This window comes from Solanum dulcamara, chromosome 8 (assembly GCF_947179165.1).
Source record: "Solanum dulcamara chromosome 8, daSolDulc1.2, whole genome shotgun sequence".
NCBI lineage: Eukaryota > Viridiplantae > Streptophyta > Magnoliopsida > Solanales > Solanaceae > Solanum > Solanum dulcamara.
In genome coordinates, this window is record NC_077244.1 from 68303256 (window position 1) to 68325737 (window position 22482).

Sequence of the window (22482 nt, forward strand, 5' to 3'; positions counted from 1 at the left end):
TCTATTTTATCTGTATCACTTTCGTTATTTGCTTTCCCATATCGCTTTGAACTTTTTAGCGTCATCTGACCTCTTTTTATGCTTCTATTGAGCCAAGGGTCTCTCGGAAACAGCCGTCCTACCTTGGTAGGAGTAAGGTCTGCGTACACTTTATCCTCATCAGACCCTACGTTGTGGGATTTCACTAGGTTGTTGTATGTATAGAAGTAAAGATGTGTTTATGAAAGAGATATTTGAACACTGTCCCACAATATTTTATGATTTTTGAGGTTAGTCTCACTTATTATTTAAGATATGACTTTTGAGCTTAGTCTCACATATGATTCAGATATGTAGATAATTTTTATACTTATGAGCATTAATATGTATTAATGTTATTTTGGGAGGACAATTTAGCACCGAGTAGACTTTAGAAATAAAGGTTTCAATAAGCGTTCGTTGACCTTTAGTAGCAATTCCTAAACCCTATAACAACATGCCATCATAGGACTTGAGTATGTCGCTTTGTCGGACAATTCCAAATGGACCTGAGAGGCACAAACCAGTGGATCCACATAGATATGATATGGTTCTATACTCCGACAAAGTATAGGACAACCCTCCCAACTGGTTAGCTGTTGGACATCAAGAGCTCACAAGGTGTATGTCGGTTATTAGAAACTCCCTAATTATGCATTTTTATGATATGCTCTTAACTTTATATGATTCATTTTAAGTATGCTACTTTATGTATATGATTATGCAAGACTACTAATTTAGAATCACCATATAGTCTTTCAAAAGCATACACAGTTCCTTTATTTGATTAAGATTATGATTTTAGAAATTTTATTTTCACAATTCCTCCATATGTTATTCATATGAGTATGTTGGTGTCCCTTGCATATTCAGTACATTTCATGTACTGACACATACTTTTTTCTGCGCTGCATTTTTTCATGATGTAGATTTCAGTACCCGTTCTTAAACTCGTGGCTAGTAAAGTGCAACATTCTCCAGTCAGCAGTTGGTGAGTCCTCCTCATTTAGGAACTTTATAGATTTAGATGTTAGACTTTCTTTATGTTGTCTTTAGACTTTGAAGGTAGCCAAGGGTAGGGTTTTGTATCGGTTGGTTCGTTTTGGTTTTAAGTATTACCGGTTCAGTTTATTAATTTTTGATTTTTAAATATGCTAAACTAATAACCAAACTAATAAGATATTTATTATTTGTTTTTGGTATGTCGGTTTTTGGTCTTTAACAGTTCGATTTTCAATTTAACCAATAAGAAAATCCTTTCAAAACAAATATACGACTTCTCCAACAATTTTCGAAAATCTTGAACATTACTGGAAAAAAAAGAGTTTCAAGAAAAATATTCAAATGCTCATCAGATTTAGCCTCAATTAGGATGAAATGATCTCCTAATTGTTTACCAGCGAAGCTGATTTTTTTTGACAAAATAAGTATGGAGAAGAGCAGAAATCAGAAAAGGGAGAAGAAGATAAGTAAAAAAAAAAAGAGAAATCAAACTCACAATTCACAATCCTAGCCGTCACCTAACCCCTGTTGTCATCGTTGTAACTTGCAAATCGTAACCGCCACCGTTCTTAGTTCTTTATATTTTGAGTTTTGATTTTGTGAACCTAAAGCGGGAAAGCCTAAAGAATAAATATAGTGTGAACTGTGAAATAGTGTGAAATATGAATTGTGCAGGGCACTGATAGTATGATATAGTGATTATATATTTATATTAATATTTTTTATTTGATATTTGTGTATGAGTAAATATTAAAATAGTAAATTATTATAGTATTAATGGGTTATCGGTTTACCCAATAACCAATATTAAAAACCAATACCGAAATGATACCCCAATAATTTTTTTTATAAAATCATTAAATAATCGTTAACCCAATAGTAATAAATCAATAACACTTTTTTCATTTTGATTTATCGGTCGATTTGATTTTTGCACACCCCTAGTCAAGGGCCATGTCCCAACAAACTTATTTCTTTTGATTTAGATGGTAGAGACTTGATTCAGACATTAACTTTCAATTTTCATGGATATGTTATCTTTTGAATAAGACCTTTTTATGCATATGTTCCAGCTTCTGCTTAATTTTCTTATAATATGATTTTATGTGTTATGTCAGGGTTAGCTTGGGACCACTCGTGGTTCTAAGTACTGTGTCTCGGCTACGGTGCAAATTCAGATCGTTACATAAACTTTTTTATGATTACTAACTGTTTGCATATTGAAGATTGTGAAATCAATATCCCAAAATACTTATATCTATTTATAATATAAAGCTTAAATATAGATATATAGAGCTATATCTATTATACTATAAAACTTAAATATAGATATATAGATTAGTATCATTCCTCTTTCATTCGAGCAAAGGGCGATTAATCTGAAAGAGGAAAGGATTTTTCTCAAATGCAAAAGTAATTGAGAGGCACAATTTAATCGTAATTGTATAATTATTATGAAGTACCACTAAGCAATTGAAAACCAAAAATATAAGACTAGAAAAATATTATTCTTTTTAACTAGACATCTCGGAAAAAAAATTATTACAAAACGCAAGATTCTTCAGTATTACACATGTGTTGCATCAATTGTGTGGATTAATACAACCATGGAAAAATAGGGGGAAAAAAGAAGAAGTATCCTGCCAAAAAAAAATAAAAAGAGTATTGTTTGAACATCCCATTTATTTACCCAAGAGGAGAGGCCTATCAAATTTCCAGAACAATAACTGCAAGAATAAAAATAAATAAAATTGTCAAATAGTGATTAATTAAGCTAATAAAATAATCAGTATAAAATATAAACTAAATAAGACTCACAATCCGAATCGGTTTTGACCCATTTAGATCCATCACAAGTTTTCTCTCGTTTTTTCTCTTCTGTTTCTTCCTTTGGTGCACATCGCTCCTCTAAATATCTCTTTGTTGATATTCTAGAGCTACTTTGAGGGATTATTTTCTTTGAAAGTATTGTCCTTAAAAGCTGCAACACAAATTATCGTTCAACGAATTTTAAAAGTTTGATCAAACAAAATATACGTTAAACATATGAAATTTTCCATATGGCCTAAAAAAGAAATTATACATAACATTAAATTTATTTACCTTCTCCATTCTCGATTCCGGAAATGCGTCATACAAATTAGGAGTAGGTGTAAAACCACTTGAGCAAACGAACATTTTTTTGAGAAGAAAGGAAACTGATTTCATCCCATTTACTGTCTTTTTATTATTGGTCTTGCAAACATGGTCCTTGCATCTCCCAATAATTGCTCTAATAGTCCTATCAATTTCTTGCTCATCAAGATTTTCATAAATCTCCGAATTGGTACTGCTAAATCTGCTGGAAGTCCTTCGATCGACTTCCAAACTTGACGGGCAATTCAGGAATCTGTCCAATGGGAGATTACCATCTTGTCTACCTTCGGCTGCTGCTAATTTAGCCGCAGCCGCCGGTTTTTTTGATAGTAGTTTTGTTAGTTCTTTTTGTAATTTGCCAACTTCTTCAGGTGTGAATTCTGTTAAATCCAGAGAGGAACTTTGCTCATTGTAATAATTTGTGTCCTCTAAGATTTCATTATCATTTTGATTTTGTATGTTTTCGGTGGTCTCTGATTTTGCATTTAGAGAACTGCTGCTGGCACCAAAAGTTCCAATGGCTAGTAATGAATCAGGCCAACCGTTGAATTCTTCGTTTCGAGGACGTTCTTGATTTGCCTGATCTGTAAAAATACAATATTAGATGAGAGCCTATCAAAGTATATATATAGATACCATAAGAGTGTATATATATATACTCCGATGGTATCAAGGATGAAAAGACAGTGGTCCAATGAATAGAACAAGGAGGCAGACGGATAAATAATTTGAATCGTGAGTCCAATCCAGGTAAATAGTTTGGATTGGATCTAATTTAAAAATATTTTGCCTAATGGATTCAGTTTGTGTAATTTCCCCTTTAATTTATAGTTAAAGGTAATTTAGGAACAATAGTGAAGTTTAATCGAGACCTAAAATAGTACCTAGCTACTAGCTAGACCAAGATTTCAATTTATAAAGTAATATATGCATGGTTGAAGATAGAAGTTGATTCAAGATTTAAATTTGATGGATTTAACTTTGACGTTCTCATTACTGAATCCTTTATATTTGTTGAAACATGGGTCCAAATATAATATATTTTTAAAAAATTATATATATATATATATATATATATATGTGTGTGTGTTTATAGTACGTGTTAAAAATATTAATTCAGTTGAACCGGTTATGTACGACGTCTGAAGTAACCTTCTAATGTGCTGTGGAGACACTCCAGCATGTTCTCCTATTTCGAAGTTTATTGTCTTGTGGATGCATGGGAAGATAAATGAACAAACCTCCTTCATGTATGCCATTGTATAACCAAGCTTACAACATGCATTTTAGGACTTTGGATTCATTTGGAATCCCTAAACTTTTGTTGTAGCATTTGTCGCATGCAGAATTAACTTACAAATTATAACTTATGAAAAAACATTTACTATTTTTTTTCTAAGGGAGTAGATTGAATAAGAAAAAATACTATTGTTGATCGGGTCATAGCTAGTTTGATTTAAGTATGCATTTTTATTTCAAATCATAGATCGATCACACTTGCATTTTATAAGCGGCACATATATATATAATTATCGGAATGAATTCAATTGAACTCACAATTCTTTTTATTTAGAGCATGAATATATATGTGATCATAACTCCAAAAACTCCTAAAGTTATTTCCAACGTATGTGATTTATGGAAAGTATAACACAATAAGCTAAGATTGCATGCAAAGTATATACAATAGTCGTATTTACTAATTAAAGAATAGTGTAAAGAAGCTAAGGGCTTACTTTTGGTTTGAACTTTTTTCCCTAATTGCCCACCACCATTGAACTTATTTTGCATCCAGCTAAACAACTGCATAAAAAAGCCAAAATTAAACAACCAAATTATAAACAAAAACCTCCAAAACATAAAGAATATGTATGTATATATGCTTATAATACCGACCTTCATATTTGAAGAAACCTCTTTGTTGATCACCTGTAAATTGTTGGTGGAAAAATATAAATTGTGGAATTCCTAAAATTGGCACCACCCAAGTTGATAGTAGAAAGACGTCTGTGTTCATCAATTTAAAGGCAGTACCAACTGGGCTACTTTGTAATTTCTATGGACAAAAATGGAACAACGCATTTTAGTACAAAGATAGACACATGGGAGAGTGTGTAACCAAAATGTTGAAAAGAAAAAAAAAAAAAAAAGTCTGGAAGTGCTTCAATCTATAAGATATATTATATTCAACATGAATCCTAATCTTGAGGCATCCTTTTAGGCATGCATTACAAGTAATTTTTTAATTTTTTTTAACTATATATCAAATTATCAATCTTAAATAAACCATTGGCTATATCCAAAGGTTATGAGCAGTTAATTAAATCACATAAATTAGGTCAAATTCCAGTACATACGTCTAGAATTTTCGTTTCCTGATTGTACTGAGAGGGTCGGGTCAAACTTTAGACAAGATCTTATCTAGCTAATCTAAACTGTTAATATGTCGAGGTAATGGAAGGTTGAAATATTTGGAGCATTATTAACGTAGTTGCATGAAGTATTAATTAATTCATTGTAAGCAATATGCCCTCTATCCAACAATAATTACCGGCTATTTACTTGATATAAGGATTAAGAAGTAGTAAATGATAGGAGTAATTTTACTAAATCACTCTTATAAAATACAAGTCATTTAAATATTAAAAATGAATAGTATTTAATAGCAAGTATAAAATAGATACATATCATGATAAATTATTTATTAATTTTATAAATTAAATAAATATTATTGTACATTCAAAAATAATATAGGGAACAAATAAAGATGGACGGAGAGAGTATACATGTAGCTCGCAGAGACAAGTAGACAGTTATTAATTGCTAAGGTTTTTTGAAGTAAATTTTACATATATAAAAGTTACTTTAAGTTATTCAAAATTAACTATTTCAGGGGTCGTTCGGCAGAATTAGCAAAATTAATGCATGTATTAATTTGGTGTATTAATAGTACTTTCTTTAATACGCTTTTTCATGCTATGTATAAATAATGCCTAAATTAGTTGTACACTCTATTGTACATTAAGGTGTGTATTATTAATACCATGAATTTTTAGGTATTAGTAATGCAAGGGATTTAATGCATGCATTAATATGATTAAAGACTCAATTATTCCTCAAAATCTTTTTTACATCTTTTCCACCATAGTTATTGAGGATATTGTTGAAAATAAATATTTTTAAGCAATACATGTTATTTTTAATATATTAAACCAAACAATGCATAAGAAATATTCTATCTATAATTAATACAAGCATAACTAATATAAGCATTACTAATACATTTTATTTAGCATTATTTTTATATATTCTATCAAAATGACTCCTTTATTCCAAATATGTCTACGATGGAATAAATAACTAGACGAAAATATATTTTAAAAAGTATAGGCAAAAGAAATTGCGTCGTCCTTTTTTCTTGTTTTTTAAAAATAACAGGAAGACGTAAATTTACAAACAAAAAAAGGTAAAAAGTAAATAAAAAATAAAAAAGAACACCAGGTGTCGGGACATCAAAAGGCCATCAAATGATTTTGGAGCAACACGTGCACCAAAGAGGTCGGGTTGACTTGGAAGTCAATATCACCACAATTAATACATAAATATCTTTTAAGAGTGTGATTAATTAATTTGAGATATGATTAAGACCAATACTAATTAATACTTAATTCTTCCATGATCTTTCCTCTTTCCACGCTGCGAGGCTTAATTAGCGCTATAATAAGAATGAATGATTGGATTTTACTGTTAAACTCTTTTTTATATTAATATATAAACAGTTGGTTTTGTCATTTAAAAGTATAGCAGTGTACGTGTCATATTAAGGAGGAGTGATTAATACAGCTTTTAACTTTATATGAGGAATTGCTTATAGACAAATATAAGCATGTGATGTGATCATATACCCCATATCCCCCATAAACGAGCTAGAACATAAAGAAAAAAATTCAGAATGATCTAATTTTCATGCGATATTTAACACGATTCATAAGTTAATTTTTGAGATTTATTGCGTGTCATCCATATGATCGAATATTTGTGGCCAATAAAGCCTAATAACAACTTCTTTTGGTGCTCGTGTATCTCCAAATTAACTTCTAAGATTATAAAAGTAATGAGCCTACACCATCACTCTACCTCTCTTAATTAGCTTTGGCATGATAAAGGTACTCAACAATGTGTTAGACTTTTTAAGTGTAGTCCAACTAATAATATAAAGTTCATAACTCACCAATATTTAATAAAGAACAAATCTCGTCTTTTGGATTGATTACTTGATGGACGTTAAGTGATTAAATTATAGTATTTATTAATTGTTCCTCTCTCCATCCATTATAATTACCACATACTAACGGTTCCACTTTAGACATGTTCTCTGTAACATTTTTTTCGTAAGATTATTATGTTCAAGATAAAATTTACATAATGCTCTTAAATTCAATCTGTTGGAAGTAGGAATTAAAGTAGTAGAAGATCACTTTAGCATCATCAACTCAATTACCAAAGATTTAATTAATAAACCTCAAAATAGTTAACTAATTACAGAAACTTATGGAATAGACAAATAAGGGAAAATGAAGATTAATCGTCACTGATCCCGTCATGAACTTGCTTAGAAGATTTGTTAATTTAAGATCCCTATAAACCTTGAGATGAACAAATTGAAGAAAAGAAGACTATAGAGAAATTATCTTCACATGAACCAATAAGGTTAAAAAGCATATAAAGTCCATGTGGGTGAATTTCTAGATTTATAGTGATTTGCAAATCTAACCTTATTTCTTGCTATGTGTATATGTGACTTTCCAAATATGGAAAGTTTTTTCACCTAGCTTACATTAAACAAATCACTACCATCATGTGGACCTCTCTAATCCATAAAAGTGCTTTTACTAGCTAGCTCGAATTTCATTGGTCAATCTAATATAAAGAAAATATTTTTTATATTTAGTACTAACAATAATTTAGCATTAAACTTTCAAATATCTATAGCTTATTTTGAAATACAAGTTTTTATTTAATTCTTGAATTTTGCGGCCAATAAAACATCTTCATATAAATTTGGGCAGACGGAGGAATTAATAATAATGAATAAACAATTCACTACTGAACAAGATATATATAACTTTTGTGTAACTAGTTTACCAGCATAATTAAAGTATATATGTATATATTGCATATAGGTATGTATATTTAATATACACTATTTATTTGGGCACGTGAAGAGGAGAGACACAGATGCCCCAGTGCGTAGGTGTGAGAGATTGGCCATGGATGGTTTCAGAAGAGGTAGGGGTAGGCCGAAAAAATATTGGGGAGAGGTGATTAGACAGGACATGGCGCAGTTACAACTTACCGAGGACATGACCTTAGAAGGAGGGTGTGGAGGACCCACATTAGGGTAGAAGGCTAGTTCATAGTCTCGTTATTCTTCCTTTTTAGTAGGCGTATTAGCGCACTATAATTCCTTCTGGCCTGATTTATGTTATTATCTATTACTTCTGTACTTTGATTACTCTATTTTATCTGGGTTGCTTTCGTTATTTTCTTTGTCATGTCGCTTTGAACTTCTTATCCTTATCTGAATTCTTTTTATGATTTTACTGAGCCGGGGGTCTTTCGAAAACAACCGTCCTAATTTGGTAGGAGTCAGGTCTGCGTACACTTTATCCTTTCCAAACCCACATTGTGGGATTTCACTGGGTTGTTGTTGTTGTTGTACCTATTTGTAATGTAAACTCGGTGGCCGAATGGTTCAGGCCCATAATTATCTCAACAGACATTTTGACTTGACAAGCTACTCAATTCTTGTTTAGGCCTAAGAAGCAGATCTCAGCCCACTACAGTTTTGACACAAGTAATCGCAGCCCATGTGTCACAGCCCAAATTTAGCAACTCTTCAAAGCCCAAACCCACACAAAACCAGATGCTGTTTTTTTCTTTTTCTCTTAGGAACATACATAATGTATGTATTTATTTAATTTTGAAAATAAGACAAGTCATCCGGTAGGTAGAAGGAGACTTGATAATATAAAAATTATTTACATAAACGATGAATAAAACTTCAGTTAGGAAATCGAAATTCTCTTGGGATCTTTTGCGTTTGCTAATTAGACAAGCTAAGTTTGTATATTGTTTGACTTAAAGCCTGTCATTAGGGCTTTGTTGAAAGAAATTGTAGATTATAAGGGTGATTAGTGTAAGTCACTTAATTAGTTCCCATTCTAAAGATATATATTTCATTTATTTCCTATTAATTAATTGTACTCCTTAGCAAATTGGAAAAGAGATTATCAGGAGTCCAATCATTTCTAAGCAACTCACCTACTTTAATTATAGAAATATAATATTTATCGAAGAGTGATCCACCTGATTATGACCTTTTTTTAAATTTATTTATTTTATGTCTTCATATATCTACATTGGATTAGGACTATTTAAAATCGAATCGGAAATTTTTTTATTGATTTATCGATAAAGGGTTATTTAGCGGGTTCGACAATGATTTTAATTTTTTTTAGTATCAGTTTATCAATTCTTAACGGTTTAAATGTTTTTTCTGAACGGACTAACGGATAACCCGATAGTAACTTAATAATTTTTACTCCTATTTATTACCATTTTGTATATAAACTACTTCACTTAGGGTTTGGTTTTCATATTTTTATTTTTTGTTGTTTCAATTTTTGATTATTCTATAATGTTTTACATTTGCTTTTGAGGAAGACACAATTTATCAATCCGTGTGAATGGTTCATTTGGTTTGTCACCTTATTTCTCAGTGATTTTCAATGGATTTTTTTTGTGTCAAATCTTAATGATTAAACAGATAACCTAACCGATAATGATCAATAACCGATAAGACAATATCTTAATGGTTCTATAATGGTTTGACATGTATATAAATCGATAACTGATAAACTTCAAAATTCAACCAAACTATCGATATGCCACCCTAATTTGGATCAATTCATTGTGAGATTCAATTTTTGGGGCAGTACCCCCAATTAGGTTTTTTCTATTTCCTAATATTTGAACCTAATATATCTGATTAAGGATGAAGGAATTTCAATAATGCCGCTACAACTCATTCATGTGATTATGACTTATGGGTAACACACACTCATCCTTGGCAATTATTGTTATGGAATATACAAGAGCAACTTTTAAGTCACTCTTAGCTTGTGAGAGTGTTTGATAAATTTTAAAATGACTTAAAATAAATTAAAATTGACTTAAAATAAGTTAAAAATTAAAAATAGGACTCTCCTTACTTTTTATTTTTGAACTTATAAAAGTCATTTAAGTTTGATTTTTGATTTTTTGACTTAAAAACTATTTTTTTTTCAGTCAATCCAAATGGGCTCTAAATCAATTATTGCTAAGAATTATACATTTAATAAAGTTACCAAAAATATGTCTTTATAACTATAACATGTTGTCCACTAGTTCATAAATTATACTATTAATTTACATTTCAATCTCTTTACGCATATGTTTTAATTTCCTTGTTCTTGGAGACTGGTATAATGCTTATTTGATTTGGTCAAAATTGTATTACTACAACTACTATGAGTAATAACTCCAATAAGGAGAGGCTCAAGTGTTTTAATTTTTATTTTTTTATACGTGGACCTAAATTTTTTAATTAATAAGCTTATAGTACCATATCACAAATATTTTTGTATATGATAGTTTATATGAATCTTCAATGAATATTGTTCAATTAGAAATGACTAAATTATTAAATGCAACTTGCTTGAAAGGTATATAATTCGTATCTTTTATCTCCATTCTTTAAATCGTCTATATTTTATTTCATAATTTTGGATGTTAAGTATCTTCATAATAGAATATCCTAGATGCAATACTGCAGATATGATAATGTGATAACGTATTACCTTGTACTTAAGTTAGGTCACGTTTTTAAAAAAAATTATGGTTAAATGCTTAATATGTCAATAATGTTATCGCCAAGAAATGGAAATACACTTGCATAGTTAATTACTATCTAGGATTTGAAGGTTCCGGGTGTCAGTATCTTTAATACAAACTTATCATTAGTGATGGACATCGAACTAGAACGGACTTTCAATTAGTTCAATCTATTTTGGGTTAATTCATTTTAATTTACATGATTTTTATTTTGTAAGTAATACACAATTGTTGATGATCTCTATAATAAAAAAAAGACAAAACAACTTGTATATGGGATATTTATCCTCCTATCGACAATACAAGTAAATAGAAATATTTTCATTATTAAAATTCACAAAGTACCTATACAACCTCATAAAAAAATTAATTCAAATAAAATAAAAATCTTAATGAAGAGAAAAAAAATCAAAAAGTAGCATAATTTGAGATCATTATTTTTAAATATCACGATACATAATTTAAAAATGGAGGGAGTAATACTCTTTGATAATTAATGCCGGTCAATTGCAAATTAGAACGATGAAAGACTAATTTAACAAAACGCCGATGACTTTGGGTGTCTTTGGTAATTGATAAGGTTCAATTTTCTCATATTTATTTAGTTAAAATATTTTGGAATTTTTATTTTGTTAAAAAGATAACTGTCTCCTCCTTACTAATCCGATGGCCCCATCCTTCACTTCTTGACCATCCTCCAAACCCACTCCCTCATTTCTATCCTATATTACAGTATTTTTCTAGATCACATATAAATATTTTAAAAATAATATTTTATTAACTTATTTATCACTTACTATAAAATTTGTAAGAACGGAGATGTGAGAGGTTGGCCATGGATGATTTCAGAAGAGGTAGGGGTAGGTCGAAGAAATATTAGGGAGAAGTGATTAGACAGGACATGACCTTAGGTAGGAGGGTGTGGAGGACTCACATTAGGATAGAAGGCTAGTTCATAGTCTTGTCATTCTTCCTTATTAGTAGGCGTATTAGCGTGCTATAATTCCCTGTGGTTTGACGTCTGTTATTATCTATTATCTATTACTTTCATTACTTTCATTACTTTCTCTACTTTGATTGCTCTATCTTATTTGGGTTGATTTCGTTACTTGCTTTTTCATTTCGCTTTGAACTTCTTATTCTTATCTGACTTCTTTTTTTATTTTACTGAGCCGAGTGTCTTTCGGAAACAGTCGTCCTACCTTGGTAGGAGTCAGGTCTACGTACACTTTACCCTCCTCAGACCCCACGTTGTGGGATTTCACTGGATCGTTGTTGTTGTTGTATAAAATTTGTAAGAAATTAAGTTATTTTCTAAAAAAACATTTTCATTCGTGCTGAATACACCCAGTCTTTGTCATTTTAGCCACGCGTATACTATCAACTTAAAATTAAATAAGCATACCATGCATTAGCCACAAATGTCTAATCTTTTAATTAGCTCGATAGACTAGTTGAAGGAGAGGTACAGCCCCTACTCACTGATCTAGATTCAGTGATCGATGCTCTTTTTAATTATCTGATATTCGAAATTTACTGACCCAATAAATTCGTGCTGAATTCATTAAGGGTGTAACAATATTTTTTACTAACAAAATTTTTATTTTTCAAAAGTCAAACTTTGAAACTTTTAATAATGGAGGAATTAAGAAATTTGAACCATCCCATCACACGTTTTTGACATATATTCATTGATGGTTTAAGGTATCATGATCAAAAGGACCGGAAGTTACATGAAAAAAATGATGAGTCTAAGTTAAATACATTATAAGTGTAAGAAATTTTAATACCGTCAATATAATTTATTTTTATCTATTATAGTTATCTTATTATTTTAAAATTAGAAATCAGCAAACTTTATATGATCTTTTAATATTCTTTAATGACTCGATGGTGTAGAGAATTCTTTAGCTTGACGGTATATATATATATATATATATATATATATATATATATATATATATATATATATTGATTAACAAAGCCAAGTAACAAGAAGCTTGATTTAGGTAACCTAACTACCTCTTTATTTTTCTTTATTTATTGGAGGATAGGTACTCTTTAAACGCAAGAACATTGACCTGGAAATTTGATGGAACATGTTGGGCACTGATTAATTAGTTAATGGAAACTATTGGATAAAATGAGATTTTTTAAGTGACAAGTCCTTATTGTCAATGTTCCAAAAGTTCCTCTACATGATGTTACTTAATTATGTATCATAAGGCTCATGACAAATACGTATCTTTCACAAGAGTTAAAAAGGGTAGTCCGGTGCATTAAAGCTTTCGCTATGCGCGGGGTTTGGGAAAGGGTCTGACCACAAGGGCCTATTGTACGCAGAATTTCTGCCAGAGGCTGTTTCCAAGGCTTGAATCTGTGACCTCCTGGTCACATGACAGCAACTTTACCAGTTACTCCAAGGCTCCCCTTCATCTTTCGCAAGAGTTATCTATAGAATTGACTAGAGCTGTCAAAATGGATTTGGCCCGTGAGGTCGATCCAATTCGATCATTAAATTAAATGGGTTGGACTACATTTTTTCATCCCATTTAGGAACGGAGTTTTTAGCCCAGCCTCATAGGCTTAACTCGCGAGCCTCACAGGCCAACCTATGGGTTGTGAATTTTAAATATATTATATATATATATATATATATATATATATATATATATATATATATTTTAAGTAGTGATTTATCTTGTCAAATCTTCAGCAACTAGGCAATTGAAGTTATTGTAACTATGAATCTTTGACCTCTTTTACTTTTGTGTTTATGCCCAATTTTTCATTTCTCCTTTCTTTCCTAGTTTATGAAAAAAAAATCATGTAATGTATGTTGTTCTGATGAATCCTATGAAAGTTGATTATTGTATCTTGCTTATTCTGTTGTTTTGTAAGTATTCCACTAAAGTATGTGCAACTCATGGACATGTGAATTTTTGACGTATTAGTGTTGTATTGATCAATGTTCGATAGTCTTTCTAAAAGGCCAATGTTGTCTATCTTTTGATTGAAGGGTCAACCGTCCACCCTATTGTCCGCTTATAGCTGAATTGGACTGCTATTTTATAGACTCTTTAATTAAAAGGGTCAACCCATCCTAATTCATTTAACTCGGTGGTCCTTTAGAATTGGGTTGCCCATTTTGACAACTGTAGAATTGACAAAACAAGCATATATATATATATATAGATCATGAGAATAACGTGCTATTAATCTATGGATATTTATCACTCAGCTCCATGTGAGCTATGATCCTTGATGCTTCCCATAACAATTACTTCAAATTTCCTTTTTTTTCATGGTTGATATTTTACGCGTAAATCCAACTAATTCAAATTCGCTAAAACAAAACCCATTCATAAGGTGTTATATACCCCAGTGAATTGAAGGTTCTTCATTTTCATTGCTTAATAATATTGCGAAAGTCGGATATATAGAGAATGATAAAATTATAACTATTATATCTAAAGACAACTAATAAATAGTAAATGAGACAACAATAAAAAAGAACACCAGAAATTTACGAGGTCGGCAAACGTTTATTTTCTTTTACTTAATAATTGGACACAACCAACCAATATTTATTTCACTCTAAAAGAATACAAGTGAAATACTACAAGAGAAAAAAAAGATCAAATGTCTTAGAAGATGAGAAGGCAAGTGAGAGATGTTTTACAAATAAACCAAGTACTACCTATATATAGGAATAAAATCTTTCTCTTGATATCATCCATGACATCACTATGGATTAAAATGTCAAGGTTTATCTTGTGAAACATTTAATGGTTTACCAATATTTCAACTACACATTTTTTACCTTGACTTTTTATACCAAAAAAGAATTATCTTCTTACCAAATCTTCACATTAATTCAACTATAATCTTGTCAATTTTAACAAATAATGGTATTGCAATCGTCATATAAGGGTGAAGGGTCTTCACCCTAAGATACTCATAAATATATTGCATGAAAGATCATGAGAAGATTTATTGTCGATCTCTTACAGTTTTCGTATTATTATTAAGTGGGTGTCGTTTTCACCATCATGCTAATAATACCTCTAACATAATTCTATGAAAAAAGAAAAAAGAAAAAAGGAATCAGTTCTTCCTTCACTTAGTCGATAAAATATTGGTACGATCAAATTAAAGGAAAGAATCAAGATATGAAGGTGACCTCTACCCATTGTTTCTTTAAAGCTAAAAACCTAACAACAAATAATAATAATAATAATATAATGGAAAAGTGGCCAACTTTGGTTAGCGTAGACTTCACTCTTTGAATCCAATAATTAAGTGGCTACCACAATATTGTACAGGAAAAAATATATAAATAACTATTTCACTCTGTTAAAAAAGAAATGAAATTTGAGCGTAATTCAACTCAAAAAATTTATTCACACAAGAAGCATTATTTAAATCTATATAAAAAAAATCACACATTTCGTTTTCATTCGATATTGGACTCTTCAACACAGTCATATTATTTAAATAATAATTACTATCCCCATGTTTTAAAATTTACGACAAAAAAGTAACTATAGGGTGATAACTTGAAGTTCTATTTATAGATTTAAAATTTTAAGATAATAAACTAGTACTCTCTCTGTCCCAATTTATGTAGCATTTTTTTTCATTTTTTGAAAATTAAATAATTTAATTTTAATTGAGAATTTGTGCATCTAATCTTTAAATTATTTAAAATAAAATTTATATTTTTATAAACTATATAAAAAGTATTATAATTTACGATAATGACAATTCAAAAATATTTAATAAATATATGAAAAATTTACAATTAAAAATAAATTTATTTGACGGAGGAAGTATATTTTTTAAAGACAAGTTGAAAAATGACGGGCAGGCAATATTTCTCATGATGGACAATTGGAAATGTCATTTCTTTTACTTTCCTATAAAGTTAGCCGCAAAGGTTCATTTCCGGTGATCAATTGGCAGAAAAATTGGCGGCTGCCTTTACAAAGCGACTTTATTTTAGCAGAACAGCTTTCCATTTTATTGATGTTATATGGTTTTTCTAGAAAGCACCAAATACTTGAAGTAATCAATGACGGAATTAGAATTTTAATTAAGGAGATTCAAAATTTGAAAAAATAGTAGTATGAACTAGTTGAAGAGGATTCGATATTTTTTATATATATATATAAATAATTATTTTAATCATATATAAATATAGTATAATTTTCTGTCAAAGAGGATTCGGATGAATCTCTAACTATAAGGTGGCTCCACTACTTAAAGTAATAGTGCAATCATTGATAATTCAACATTAATTTAGAGTAAATATTGAATAAGAAATAAGTAAATTGATTTAAAATTCTTTAGAAATTTATTTTTTATTTTTATATATTTCTATGGCTTTTTATTTTTATACACGAGATTTGAAAAAATAGACTATATTCTGCTGTTTAAACGGTAAGTGATAATAGAGTCCATTTCTTTTATATTCTCCAACTTGACATTGAAGCATTTGCTTTGCAATTAAGGTTAGAGTCCTAGATTTGCATAAAACTTGATTTCAAGTTAACTATGGAAATTTTCATTTATGTAGAAAAGAAAGCAATGCTTATGTACAAATAAAAAAATGTGGGTGGATTGTGATCGTGTAAATGAACACCCTAATTAGATGTAGCTAAATCGTTAACTACAAATTAGGACCTAATTTTTACATGTGGTGTTCCATTATTACTAATATTTTTTTCCTTGTGTAACGAGGAGTAATATATACTGGAAATGCATGTCGGTGATCCATCATCTACACATGCTTATTTGTCATTAGCTATCAAATATACTCCTATACTATTGAAAATAGTTTAAATATACCCATCGTTATACTTTCAGTCTAAATATACCTCTTCTGTTATACTTTCGGTTCAAATACACCTCTTTCATTATACTTTGGTACAAATTCGCCCTTAATTCTAACGGAATAACACTTGAAAAGCTCAAAATTAAATAATTTATTCCCAATTTTAAATATCTAATCTTTTTAGGAATAAATAAAATTTTCAATTACTAATTTGAGGTTTTTTTCTTAGAAATGACAATTTGACCCTTTCCAACAGTACATTGGTATATTTGACCCTTTTCTATTTATTTAAATATAAAAAGGGGTAGAAAATTTCCTAATTAAAGAGAGAAAATAATTATAATTTGTAAATGCGCTTTTGGTTCCTTTACTAGTCTTGATTTCCATGTTTACATGTCTATGAATGTCAAATGGGTGGGTTGGGTTGAACTTTTAGGTATCGTTTGGTGTGATGGATAAGAGTAGTTAATAACGGAATAATTTTTGAGTGACCTTCAATTCCTTGTTTGGTTATAAAAGCTGGAATAACTTATCCCAGGATTAACAATTAGTACTGGGATAAGTTATCCCCCTGGATGGAATAATAATCTCAGGATAACTTATCATGCGATAAAGATGTAAAGTAACAAAAATAACCTCCTAAACTCTCCTATTTTTACATTCATGTATATTAACATAATTATAAATACATTTATAATAACATTCATAACTTTAATTAATTGTTGTTTATGATAATATATTTTTCTATTAAAAAATTATAATTTATAAATGCAATTTCTATTTATGAATATATTAGAAGTTGAATTTATTTTTCTAATTCTTATATTTATTTATATTTTGATTTCTCTTAAAATGTTCACTCCACTACTAAATTACATATTTTTAATTAAATAGTTTATTACTAACTTAAAAATTATATTTTATATATCAATTAAAATGTAGATAATTTTAATAATAAAATTTCTTTTACTTTAATAAACTTAAAATGAAAGTTTTATTTTAAAGCTAAATAAGATGGAAGTTTTATTTTTAAGCTAAATAAGAAGAAAATTTTATTTTTAAGTTAAATAAGATGAAAAAGTAATTTAAAGCTATATAAGATGAAAGTTTTAGTTTTAAGTTAAATAAGATGAAAGTTTTATTTTAAAAACACGTGGCACAATCCTGAAAATGCATAAATAAAAATATTTAAGTTAAATAAGATGAGAATTTTATATTTAGGAATGAATAACTAAAAGCTTGCAAAGAAAATATAAAAAAATAATAAAATAAAGTGGATATTTTTGTAAACAAACAACTTATTCTTAGAAATTATGCAATGAATATAATTTTGAATATGATCAACCAAACAAGCAATAAAAATTACTCTCAGCATAACTTATTACAACATAACTTATCGCAGCATAATTTGTATCCAAACCAAACTATTCCTTAGATTAGGGGTGTCAAAATGAGCTCAAATATAGGTAACTCGCCTAAACTTTTATGAGTTTGGCTCATTATTATTTGTATTGAGTTCAATTTCAACACATTCAAGTCTTAACTCATTTTTTTTCTTTCAATTGAGCCAACTTAATCTTCAATTTCAACCCGTTTTAAGGCTCTTTATTTGCATTGGTATAATGTATGTTCTCATAATAAAGGTATGAATTACTATCTATTTTATATCTTTTAGGATTAATCTATTCATTTGTAATTATTTTTTTTATTTTCTTGAGTTTAAATTCAAATTGTGGTTAGAAAAGGTAAATAATAATATGTTAAAATTATTGAGATTAAGCGGATCAAATTGGGCGGGTCATGACCCAGCCCGAATTTTAGCCCAACCCATTTGAGCCCAAAGTAAATTTGGGCGGGTCATTGACCCAACCCGATTTTCATTTTAACCCATTTTAATATTCTCAATTCTAATCCAACCCACCCATTTGACAGTCCTATCTTAGATTATCAAAATGAGTTGATATGATAAATGGACGGATTATTAATCACCACTTAAATATTATGTGGGCTGAAGCGAGTTGAGCTGAAATGAGCTAAAACACGAGTCATAATTCAACTTGTTCAATTCTTATTAATTTTGAGTTCAAGATTTTTTATTTTTTTTTATAATGTGTTTTAGTAATTACTAAAACATTGTTTCTTATATAATGACTTTATAAAAAATATCTTTTAAAAATAATTAGAGACCGCATATGATTGAGAGACTAATTTTTTTGAACAAAATTTAATTATTTCTGTTTTTAGATGCACCTTGCTAAAATAGTGCAACCTTTCTGAACTAGTGCGGCTCTTTTGAAATAGTACTTCAATGGCTATATATACTATATGAATTCTCAAATATTCCTTGCGAATTTTTTGATCTTTCACTCTTCGTCTTCTTGCACTTTTAAAAAAAAAAATCGTGTAATTTACTGTTGTCGGCTAAATTTGCTATTGGTCAGAGTTTGTGATAATGTGTCACTAGTGAGTAAATTGTATTATTCTGAAAAAATATTTCATTATTTCGAATACAGTGAGGGAATAATTTCTTAAAAAACACTGTTAAATCAATGGGCTCAACTTTTATCCAATCCAATATTTTGTTTAGTTCCCATTTTGTTGTTCTTTTGAATCCGATTTTATCATCATTTGTCTTGGTTGACAGACAAATTTTGAAGGTAGTAGTAAATTTACAAAAAAAAAAATTATTGTTAGTGGAGGAATCAATATGCAATAATTGAATACAAAAATGTATAATTATTAGGTAACATTAGATTCTTTTAACTACAATACGGTACTAGAATCTCAACTCTTTTTTTTTTTCTCTCTCTAATAAATGAAAAAATATAAAAAAGAACAGCTGGCAATGTACTATATTACAGCCGGCAATATATAATTTGACAGCAATAGGTGACGTGGATTCCCCAAACCGCCAATCAATCATTGAGCCTTCTCTTTTTGGCTAAAACCCCACCCCACTCTCCTCCGCCTCCTCACTACTTCCATATATGCTTCAAAATCTCTCCAAAAAAACCTCAAAAATATTTTTTTTTGTGGAGCACAAAAAATAATATCACTTTTGTCTCTTTTTCTTCACTTTGATTTTCTCTCTGTTTTTTGAGTCCATAAACTGATTGAGATTTGAGACATAGAAAAGAATTGAAGAGAATTTTTTGAAGTTTTCTGTGTTTTTTATTTTCTCTCTTTATGGATACGTATTGTGTTCATGAGGTAAAAAGCAAAGAGGAAGGCGAGTGGGAGAAAGAAAGATAGAAAAGGATTCCTTATAAGCAAAAGAAAAAGGAATAATTATAATTTCCAAAACTTCTCTGCATAAATTTATTGGTTATACTGGTAAGTGTATTGATTTTTGCATATAGATTAGATGTAGGATTTTATAGATAAATGTAAAATTTATTGAAAATTTTGTTTCCAGATTGAAGATTAGGGATGTCGATAATCAGCGATGCAATTGTGATGAATGCGGCTGAGGCACAAACAGTTAAAGCAAAACTTACAGCGCCGATTGATGTTGATTTCGCCAAATGCGACTGCTGTGGATTGACGGAGGAATGTACTCTGTCGTATATAGAAACAATCCGGCAGAGGTACCAAGGGAAGTGGATTTGTGGATTGTGTGCGGAGGCAATCAAGGACGAGATCATTCGATGTGAGATGTTGATTACTGCGGAAGAGGCATTGAATCGTCACCTCAATTTCTGTAAGAGTTTCAGTTCGTCTAGCCCGCCATTGAATCCGACTGTTCACTTAATTGCTGCAATGAGGCAGATTGTGAGGCGGAGTTTGGAATCTCCGAAATTGCTTAGGTCGATGTCTAGTAACCCGGCGGAGATTAGCGGAGAGATGAAGCATGCAGTGATTGTTAGATCGGAAAGTTGTATCCCTGCACTTTCTTTGGTGGATTCGAGTTCGTTTCATGCCATGGGATTGGATGGAGGTTGTGAATGAAACAAAACAGAGCAAATGGCAGTTTGTTTTATGGAATGGAATAGTACTTGCTCTAAGTTAACTGCTGGTCACGGTTTTCAATTGTAATATTTACTACTTGTCCAACAGATTTTGCAGTTTTGATTAGCTTTCCTTATGTATCTTGTAAATATTTATTTATGCGAAGCCGTCTTTTAGCTTACAAGTTATAATCTTGCCTCTCTTGAAATTTGTGTATCTCACTATGAATCTTGGTTCTAATGTATAAAGGAGTTGTGCCGATGCACCAATGAGGAGGTGTGAGAGATGGACATGGCACACTTTCGAGGATATGATTTGAGGTTGATGCTTATGGTAGAAGTTTTGTAGGGAGCAGCATGTTGTAGCTCTTTTTTGTGGGAGAGACAGGGAGCTAGTGTTCTCTTCTCTTTTTCTCATTATTACTATTTAGTACTTGCCTAGTATCTTTTAGTTCGTTTTCTACTGTTACCTATTGATTCATTGACAGTGTTTATCTTTCTACTTTGCTCCTCTCTTTTTTCTAGCTTATTTTGCTAGCGTCGTCGTGCTAAAAGTCTACTGAAAACAACCACTCTACCCTGTAGCCAGGGTCTAGATCTGCATATATATTCTACTCTCTCCTAACCTCATTTGTCAGACTAAACTGGGTATATTATTGTATTCTTTGTCCTACTAAAACACCTTTGCTGTTTCCAACTTCCTACCAGTTTGGTTCTCAGCTTGGGCCAGCTTCCTTTGTTGATCTGCATATATTGGGAGTTGGGACATTGGTTGTCTTCATATGGTAAATTAGTGAAGTACTGGAGTACCTAGGACGCTGGTTGTCATGCCTAAATTCTCTGGGACCAAAGAGAATCATTTTCCTGCTACTTCCAATATTAATTCGAAACAAGCATAGGTCAATGAGAATATAGGACATCTTGATAACCTACACATCACCTAAAACTGGTTTTTGGCCCATCCTTTTTTTTTCGGTCCTGATGGTCACCAAACTTTAATAGTAATTTTCTTCTACTTTTTGTCACCATTATGTCACAGATGATCTCTGTTCTGGTCCTGGTTTCTTTACTTAAGCTCCATGAAACCGAAACAATTATAGTATTTACTTATAACAATCACTACGACTCGATCACAAATTCGTTAAGATCAGCTATACTTATCCGTAAAAGAAGAAAAAAAAATCCCACTTCCGTTTTGCTTCATTTGCATCTATTTCATTCAAATATAGTATACTTATCTAGAAAAGAGAAAAGTACGCGTGGTAATGAAGTATATCCTGTTTGGAGCTATGAAATAGTACTCATACAGCCTTGATACTACGACTTGCTTTTCGATGTTGGTTGATTGACACAAGATTAGTATATTTAAGTTAGCTTAGCTTGACGAAGCCAGCAGTAAGGCAGAGCTTTTCCTATTTAATTACTAAGAATAGTAACAAACGCTTTTGATGAAGTAGAGTAACCAAGGTTTGGTCTGTAGATACTTCAGCAGACGAGAGGTCGATAGACTCAACTAATTTCACTTGCCAAAATTGGGCCGATGAGAAGTTGGCATTAGCTTGATTTGCGAAGCAGTCTGTAATAAGAACAATTACGCCAACAAGAATT

General features: G+C 30.4%; 2 protein-coding genes across 2 annotated transcripts; one reads left to right on the forward strand and one right to left on the reverse strand.

The window, feature by feature from the left end:
- Nucleotides 1–2525: 2525 nt before the first annotated feature.
- LOC129900913 (protein NEGATIVE GRAVITROPIC RESPONSE OF ROOTS-like) lies at nucleotides 2526–5136 on the reverse strand. Its single transcript, XM_055975997.1, has 5 exons — nucleotides 5053–5136; nucleotides 4893–4959; nucleotides 3124–3740; nucleotides 2839–3001; nucleotides 2526–2747 (listed from the first exon to the last, which is right to left on the reverse strand). The coding sequence occupies exons 1-5, from the start codon at nucleotides 5056–5058 to the stop codon at nucleotides 2728–2730; spliced, it is 873 nt and encodes a 290-aa protein (XP_055831972.1). The 5' UTR covers nucleotides 5059–5136; the 3' UTR covers nucleotides 2526–2727.
- Nucleotides 5137–19949: 14813 nt separating this feature from the next.
- Nucleotides 19950–21355, forward strand: LOC129899337 (uncharacterized). Its single transcript, XM_055974275.1, has 2 exons — nucleotides 19950–20260; nucleotides 20343–21355. Exon 2 carries the CDS (start codon nucleotides 20357–20359, stop codon nucleotides 20873–20875), a length of 519 nt encoding a protein of 172 aa, XP_055830250.1. The 5' UTR covers nucleotides 19950–20260; nucleotides 20343–20356; the 3' UTR covers nucleotides 20876–21355.
- The last annotated feature ends 1127 nt before the right edge of the window (nucleotides 21356–22482 follow it).